Source organism: Callospermophilus lateralis, chromosome 1 (assembly GCF_048772815.1).
Source record: "Callospermophilus lateralis isolate mCalLat2 chromosome 1, mCalLat2.hap1, whole genome shotgun sequence".
Taxonomy (NCBI): Eukaryota; Metazoa; Chordata; class Mammalia; order Rodentia; family Sciuridae; genus Callospermophilus; species Callospermophilus lateralis.
Window position 1 is genome coordinate 19,006,130 of NC_135305.1, and position 9,125 is coordinate 19,015,254.

At 38.6% G+C, this 9,125-nt stretch overlaps 1 protein-coding gene across 4 annotated transcripts in view; it reads right to left on the reverse strand.

The window, feature by feature from the left end:
- The window catches only part of Nup205 (nucleoporin 205), a 69,816-nt gene extending 61,205 nt beyond the window's left edge, over positions 1-8,611 (reverse strand). For 2 of the 4 annotated variants that reach the window (XR_013088586.1, XM_076832826.1), the window contains exons 1-3: positions 8,391-8,611; positions 1,834-1,976; positions 24-195 (exon numbers count right to left, since the gene is read on the reverse strand). Coding sequence is in view for 3 of the 4 variants with exons in the window: in XM_076832826.1 (XP_076688941.1) it covers positions 24-195; positions 1,834-1,976; positions 8,391-8,418 (343 nt within the window). In the remaining variant the exon portion in view is untranslated. Of the gene's footprint in view, positions 1-23; positions 196-1,833; positions 1,977-7,840; positions 7,891-7,998; positions 8,088-8,390 lie in introns of those variants that run through there. The other 2 variants (XM_076832836.1, XM_076832843.1) reach the window with 2 other exon arrangements.
- Between the last annotated feature and the right edge of the window lie 514 nt (positions 8,612-9,125).

Genomic DNA, 9,125 nt, shown 5'->3' on the forward strand with positions numbered 1-9,125 from the left:
GTATCAGTTAAATGTCAACCTACCAGCAAGGAGAAGCTCAACAGCTGCCAATTCCCCAATATCAAAAAGGTTGCTGAGAATAAAAGCTTCTTTAATGAGCTGTTCAGGAAGAAGCCGGGTTCCCTGTTGACCCTGGATGGCGACTCCCTCTGTACTGGCTTTCTGAACCTTCTCATGCTGTTGAACATTTTTTGGCTAGAATGATAAAATTGTAATCAAGTAATGAAAATAGTAAATGGAGAGAAGGGCCTACAGCATTACCTATAGAAGTGTATTCATGATAATGCAGACTGTAACAAGATAAACCCCAGATAAAACAAGATTAACCAAGATAGTCTGGAATTAGATCTTTATGAAGTAACATTTTGCATTACTTCAACTTTTTAATTCTAATACTACCTTCTCAATAAACTATCTCTGCTAAACTCTGAACTATAAAATTTAGACAAAACACACAAACAGCATTCTATTTTTCAAGTTTCTAAAGAACTTTTCCAAATATACACCTAATTAATAAAAACATAAGGTTTTTAAATGGGAAATAATAAATGGACATATAAATTATTAAACTACTAGCAGAATTTATTAATATAAGATATAGTTTTATTTCCAAAAAGATTCTTTGATTTGTATATTTAACAAATGCCACAGGCAGCACTTGCCTATAAGCCCAGTAACTCAGTAGACTGATAAAGGAGGATCACAAGTTTGAGGCCAGCCTCAGCAACTTTGTAAGACCCTGTCTCAAAATGAAGTTTTCTAAAAAGGGGGTGATAGTGGGGATGTAAATCTGTGGTAAAGTGCTCCTGGGTTCAATCCCCAGCACCTCCAAAAAAAAAAAAACAAAAAAAAAACAAAGGACATACATCACAGAATTACCTCATAAACCATAAAATTTTAGATCTTAGAAAAGGCTACATAAGGAATGATAGTAGAATGAATCAGACATTATTACCCTATGTGCATAAATGATTACATGACCTTTGTAACTCTGCATCATGTATAACCAGAAGAATGAGAAGTTGTACTCCTTTTATGTATGATGTGTCAAGATGCATTCTACTATCATATATAACTAATTAGAACAAACAAAAAAATTTTTAAATGAAGGGGAAAAAAAAGACTACATAAATCATTTCACCCAGCTCTGCTATTACAGACAAGAAAACTGACACCCAGATAATCCAGGTAATTTGTCTATGGTCATACAACTCTATAGTGACGGACCCAAGTCTGGAACTCAGCTCAACTGGCTCCCAGGCTCCAGGATAGGGCTTTTTCTATGGATGGATGGAAGGATGGATGGAAGGAAAGAAGGATGGATGGGAGGGAGGGAAGGAAGGGAGTGAGGGAGGGAGGAAAGAGAGAGGAAGAAAAAGAGTTTTCAAATTTGAATCCCCTCCATCAAAATATTCTATTCCTAGTTGCAAAGAACTTCAAGATGCAGAGAATAATAATACATTAGAATTAATTAGTTTAGCTAACAAAATTACATAACACTATGAACACTTAAAATGCTAAAGTGTATCTGGAAATAATCTTATGGCTGAGGTATATTAATAAATATAGGTCTGAAATTCTAAGGCAGCTAGTATTTGTGGAATACAATGAATTTCCTAACTTCAAATATTATTAAGTTTAACTCTTAGCTGGAGATAAACTCATTAGTAACTTCTATAGAGAACAAAAAGAAGACAATAGTTACTCCAAGAAAAACTTGAATCACTGGAACAGTTTAAATAACATTTTATTTACATGCACTAAGAGCTTACTTGCTCCTTCAATTCTTTTAAGGAAAGAGAAAAAAGAAAATTCAAGAAGAAAATTTCCTACTGGATTTTTGAACAATGAGATGAAGTCAGGTTTGTGTTTCTTCAAAATCATGTCAAGAAGGTGGATAGCTTCGGGCTGTCTTCTCCAAAGAGCATTTCCCACTGTTTGCCAAATGTCTTTGTAAGGACCCCATAGACTAGCAGCTTGAAGAAAAAAAAAAAAAAAGAAGAAGAATAAATAAAACCAGTGAGGTTACCATCCAAACAAGTTGGTCACATTCGTGGCTACTCTTTAATATAAGAGGTTATATACAAGCCAAACACTGATATAAAATCAAGTTAGGAAAATTCTTAGGTAAAATATAACCATCATGTTTCCTAACTTAACATAAATTCAAATAAATTCTGACTAAATCTGAATATAACTTAAGGTTTTATCACCAAATTAGCTATGTGACCTGGAGTGAAAAACTAAACTCTTTCAGCTTTGATTTCCTTATGTGTAAACCAGAGGTGTCATCTGCTGCAAAGGGTTTTTAATGGTTTTATTTATATACATATATACAGTCATGTTCATATACATATATACGCACCTACACTAGAAGTAGCAAAATACATTTTCCAAACTTTTTTCTTAGTCATATCAATTTTCTTTTTTTTAATAGTTTTCTGGTATTTATTTTTATTTGTTTTTATGTGATGCTAAGGATTCTAACCAAGTACTTCACATGTGCTAGGCAAGTATTCTACACTGAACTATACACAGAGCACCCTTTCTTATTTATTTATTTGTTTGTTTGTTTGCTTGCTTATTTATTTATTTATTTATTGGTACTGGGGATTGAAACCAGAAGCACTTGCACTGAGCTACATGGTTTTTAAGTTTTTAAATGAGATAAACCAATACAATGCCTGCCATGTCACTGGTACTCAATAAAGTTTAAGTGCCTTTCCTCGCTTCCTAATATCCAAAATAAAAGCAGGAATAGGAAAATAACACAGATTTTATAAAACAAATAAATAAAAAAATTGTTTAAGAAGCTGAAAAAATGTATTTTATTTTTTAATTGTGGGTGAGATATGAGCTCTAAAAAAACAGCATCAACCTCTAACACTGCAAAATTAAATAAGTAAACAAACAGCATAGAAACATGAAATACTTAAAAGTCACATAAAAAGGATCACATTTTGACTTATGAAATATAATGACAAAAATTTCTTTTTTTTTTTTTTTTGGTGGTAGTACTGAAATTGTACCCAAGGGCACTCTATCAACACCAACTACTGAGCCAATCCCATTCTTTTTATTATTTATTTTTAGACAGGGTCTCAATAAATTGCCAAAGTTGGCCTCAAATTTGCAATCCTCCTGAATTGCTCAGATTATAATTGTGTACTACCACACCCAGCCAATAATGGGTAATTCTTATTGAACTTTTGCTATGTGCTACTAAGCACAGCCCTAAGCTCTCTACATGTATTTTTATTTTATAGTGCCCTATAAGGTCAACCCATATATTCCTCCATATCACAAATATAGAAACTGAGGCAGAAAAGTCAAAACAATCACTGGACATCACACCGGATAAGCAGGAATTGAACTGGATAGTCTGGCCTCAGAATGTGCACAAACCACCAGGTTACACTGCCTCCACACAGAATACTTGGAAAATGAAAAAGTTTCAGAAGACAAATTTAGGTATGTCAGAAATACGTGGTAAATAGCATGGCAAGTGAAGAGATTAACATCACATCTAGACAAGCACAGGCAAATTTGTCTAAACTCAGCCAAATTCATTTACCTAAAAATACTTAAGCTTCATCAAGGATCATCAAAGGTTGAATCACATTGAATAAGATAAATAATACCAAACCGGCTACAGTGGCACACACCTTTAATCCCAGTAACTTGGGAGACTGAGGCAGGAGGACCACAAATTCAGGGCCAGCCTCAACAATTCAGCAAGGCCCTAAGCAACTTAGTGAGACTCTGTCTCAAAATAAAAAGAGCTGATGATGTAGCTCAGTGCTGAAGCATCAATCCCCAGTATCGAAAAAAAAAAAAAGTGACTAGAGAAATAGTTCAGTAGTAGAACACAAAGTACTGGCTTCAATCTCTAGTATTGGGGGAAAAAAGACCCCTAGGCAAACAAAGCATGGCTTACAAGTATTCCAGAAATCTGATAAAGAGCTGTCAAAAGTTAATTCTGTACTCTTAAAATATTTAATATATAATAGGACCTTTGCAGAACTAATAAATATCCTTCTATTTTACATGATTGGTATAATAAGCTCAGTGAACTTTAAAGTTCCACTTTCTCCTTTTCTGGGGAAGCAGTCAATAACAGATCAAACACACACACACACATCACATCACATATCACATGTACTAGCCTATTTAGTCCATCATTAATATCAACACATCACCAAAGGTAACCATGACAAAGATTTATCTTCAGTTTGATCAATTTTAAGAATTTTTTATAGATTACTAATTAAAATTAGCCAAGTGTAGTGGTATACACTTGTAACTAGAGACTGAGACAGAAGTACTTGGGAAACTTAGTTAGACCCTGTCTCAAATTAAAAATAATAATAATAATGAAAACTGGGGCATAGAGCTTATTTAATAGTAGAGCATCCTGTGTTCAATCCCCGGTACAACACAAAATAGAGGAGTTATAAACTTTCCTAAACAACTAAATGTGTAAATTTTTATTTTCCTTGACATTTTGGGATACCTCCAGCAAATTTTATTCACTCATCCATCATCTATGAGGTACTATGATCTTATAATGTAATGAGGAAACATCGATCATATATGCATAAATGTAATATCCAATTGTGTTAAGTACTATGAAGGAAGATGCCCAGGACAAAAGGCACATAATAGAGGGATATGAACTAACTACAGCGGTGAGAAGGATTCAGGAAGTGATAATTGGGCTGAATTCTGAAGAATAAAAGTAGAAGTTTTCTGGAGGATAAGAGGTAAAGATATGCATTTCAGGAAGAGATAGCAAGTGAGACCCAAGGCAAGAGGGAACACTGCCCTGTCAAAGAACTAGAAAAGGCCAAGAGAGCTGGAAACAGACAAAAAGGATTTGGCAAGGGAGGCCACTGCTGTGCTATACAGGACTTCCTAGCCCATGCTGAGGATTTTGGTGCTTACTCTAAACAATCAAGCAAGATGAAGATTTAAAATGTCTGTTAGACTGTATGAAATCTAACATATTACCTTTACTGAGAGCAGTTTAGGAGGATGAGAACAGACTAGAACAGATGAAGGAATAGAAGATATGAAAATGGAGTCAGTGAAAACTGACAAATCTTTTCAAAGGTGTGACTGTGAAGAGGAGCAAGAGACAGTAATTAGAACAAAGCATAACATCAACCTAGAGAAGGGAGTTAGTGGAGAAGAAAGAGCAAGAGGTGAATATACAAGAAAGAAATAACAGGGAGAAGGACATCTGAGTGGGATTCACCTTAGGTAAGCCAAAAGGAAAGGGATTCAAAAGGAGGCAGATACATTTAGATTTTTAGGTCTGAAGATGAAAAAGAATTCATACCTGTTGGCTTCTATTTTCTCTAGATAGGGGTTGGAATGTAAAGGTTTGAGGAGTGGCTTTAAAGGGTCTGAAACAGTTACTATTGTACTGACAGGGCTGACCAGAAGAATTGTCAAATGACATTAATAGTGGCTTACATATTAAGCGGCTAGTATGCCTACTCAGTGCAGGTGATACAGTTCACAATACTAGTGACTCATACAGCTGAAATTCAAGCACAAGTTTTAGAATTCTCATTCTTTTTTCCCTTCTCCAAATTTTAAGTTGCGTGTGTGTGTAATTAAAAAAGAACCAACGTGGAATACCATCTTTTGTTAAGTATATTTACACTGTCTTGCAAAACTGAAATTATACACCCATTAAACAACTCATTCTCTCTTTCCTAGTCCCTGGCAACCACCATTCTATTTTCTGTTCTAAGAGTTTGGTTATTTTAGATAGTTTATATAAGTGAAATTAAGCAGTATGTCTTTTATGACCCTCTTATTTCACTTAGATAATGTTCTCAAGATTCATTTTTGTTGTAGCACATAATAGGATTTCTTTCTTTCTTTCTTTGGAACCAGGGATTGAACTCAGGGGCACTGAACCACTGAGCCACATCCCCAGCCCTATTTTATATTTGATTTAAAGACAGTTCCTCACTGAATTGCTTAGTGCCTCACTTTTGCTGAGGCTAGCTTTGAACCCTCAATCTTCCTGCCTCAGCCTCCCAGGCTGCTGGGATTACAGGCATGCACCTCTGTGCCTGGCCCTAAAATGGTTTTTGTTTTGTTTTTTTCCATATTCTCTTGGGCCAGGAGTGTAGCTCAATGGCAATGTGCTTGCCTACCATGAATGAGTCCCCGAGTTCTATTTCCAGCACCACAAAAACAAAATAACAATAATAAATTTTTTAAATAAATAAATAAAAGATATTCTCCTAGACTCCATGCCTTTAAGTGTTTCCTTTTTGGTTGCAATAAACACTCCTGTCACAAAGCTTTATTATACAATGTATACTCTTTAACTTTTGGAAACTACTTTTTGCTTTCCTTCAATGATTTATGTTTGATGATAATATACTAAGCCTGGTGTGGTGGCAAAGGTTTATAATCTCAGTGGTTTGGGAGGCTGAGGCAGGAAGATCCTGAGTTCAGCCAGCCTCAGCAAGTGAGACAACTAAGCAACTCAGTGAGATCCTGTCTCTAAATACAATACAAAAAAGGACTTGAGATGTGGCTCAGTGGTTGAGTGGCCCTGAGTTCAATCCCCAGTTACCTCCCCCACCAAGGTACATACTAAACAAGTGGACATTTCCACAATTATAACATATTCAACAGCCCGGAGGGGTTATAACATGGAAGCCTTGCTTTTAAGTGTACATTTAGTGAGAAGACAGCATCTACAATATTAAGCATGTAAATTCAATGCCAAATTCATAAATATAAAAAGTTTGTCATAAGATCAATTAGGTTGTGCTTAGGCCCTAATATGCACTAGCATAAGCTCAAAAGATTGGTTTAGGGGCTGGGGATGTGGCTCAAGCGGTAGCACGCTGGCCTGGCATGCGTGCAACCCAGGTTCAATCCTCAGCACCACATACAAAGATGTGTCCGCTGAAAACTAAAAAATAAATATTAAAAAAAATTTCTCTCGGGGCTGGGGATGTGGCTCAAGTGGTAGCGCGCTCCCCTGGCATGCCTGCGGCCCGGGTTTGATCCTCAGCACCACATACAAACAAAGATGTTGTGCCCGCCGATAACCAAATAAATAAATTATTTAATATTAAAATTCTATCTAAAAAAAAAAAATTTCTCTCTCTCTCCCTCTTTAAAAAAAAAAAAAAAAAGATTGGTTTAGCTGTTTTAACTTTGAGAAGTTAGTCAACCACTCAAAGTCTCATTTCTAAATCTATAAAGTGAAGAATTTCATAGAAGCCACTCCAGGGGTCATAAAGGACATTAGATTAGGTAATGCAAATATTACACTCACTCCAGTCTGGGGCATGTAGGTGCTCAATAAATATAACAACTCATTATTATAAAATAACTTAGGGCATTTCTGAAATGGTTTTATTTACAAAACTCATAGTTGGACAACTTCCCAAAAGTAATGGTCCTGTGAAAGTAGAACTGTACCAAACAGTAACAACAAAAGAATGCAGAAAATACTCCCAGGAAAGAGAGGTCTTAGTTCTCTTGAATGACATTCCCTACATGCGATTGCCGAAATGATAATCTCTTAATAGTTAAGAAAGTCTCAATCGAGGCATTAACATTCTGAATGTTTTCTGGACCATTCTGCCCTTCTCAGTTCTTTTGGAATCTTGCCTTGCCTACTACAAGCCTGTACTGCATCTCAGGAATTGTGACTGTCAAAATGCACCCACTTTTCTACAGCCTCCCCGTGGGGGGGGGGGGTTCAAAATTACCAAAAGACGACCGCCCTAAAACCCCCATAGTTCCTTTACTATCTTCTAGTCTACTTCATCCCCAAGGGCCACTGGTTCAAAGGCACCTGAGTATCTAGGGCTGGACCACGCCCGCTGAGCTGGGAGGAATTTGCCGAGCTCCCGGCACCACCTAAGCGGCAACCTTCTGGGCGGCGGACTTCAGAACCTGGAGTCCCTGCAGCCTGTAAGAGACCCCGACGCCCGCTCCGGGATGAGTTCCCACCTCGGCTCAGGGCTAAAAGTCATCTCGGGTCATATGGCCTCGCTGCCAGGGACTTGACGCGTGTGCTGACGAAATCTGGAGCGCAGGTTCTTAATGGAGAGGGGGGAGAGAAATCAGGCTCTGCCCGGGTCTGCGACAGACTGCCCAAGTGGTTACCGAGAACCAAGCCTTCCCGACTCCCACGCTCAACCCCCAACTTGAGCGCTGGAGCCGCGGCGCCAACGCGCGCCATTCAAACTGGGGAGGGCGGGCCTCGAGGCCCAGAGCCGGGGCAAAGCAGGCATCGCGCACAGCGGGGGCCAGGACTCCGAGGACCCGCACAGCGCGGGTCGCTCCTGCACAACCAACCATCGCGCTGCCCCACGCTCGCTCTCCTGTTCGGCCGCACTTACCCGAATTTACCGCCAACAGCGTCGCCATCTTGCAGGCGCACTGAGGAGCCCTCCTGCCGCAAGGAGGACCCGGGAAAGGGCGAGGCCGCCCGCGGCGACGCCTAAACAGAAAGTGTCCACGCCGCCCCTGCCAAAAGGCGCGCTCGGCCCACCTGGCCGTTCAAGACACTCCAAAATCGGTTCTGGGTCACATTCATCAGTTTCCACTAGGACCATGCCCATTCAAATAGGGCAAGAGCAACCCGTTCGGAGACGCGAGGTCCTGGACTTGACGTTAAGTGTGCAGTGCATCCTGGGACTTGTAGTTTTATTAAGTGGTGCGTGAAGTTGGTTAGGTGGCATGGAAGAAGTAGGTGGAAATAGTAAAAGATACTCTTAAACTAGTTATTACAATGACTCCCACTTAGCCGTAAATTCAAATCATTATCTGCATTTCAACTTAAATCTTGCATTACTGTCTTGGGGAGTGGAAGACTTCAATTGACTGTATTGTGTTGACTAGTTACATATAACAAGTCACAATTTTTATTAATTAACAAACGTATACAAAATTTGAACAATTACCCCGCTTCAAAAAAGTGACAGGCACCAGGCATGCACCGTGCACCAAGTGGTGCACCCCTATAATCACAGGGACACAGGAGACTAAGGCAGGAGGATCTTCTGTTTGAGGCCAGCTTCAGCAACTTAGGGCACCTCATCTCAAAAATAAAAATAAAAAGAGCTAACAAGTCT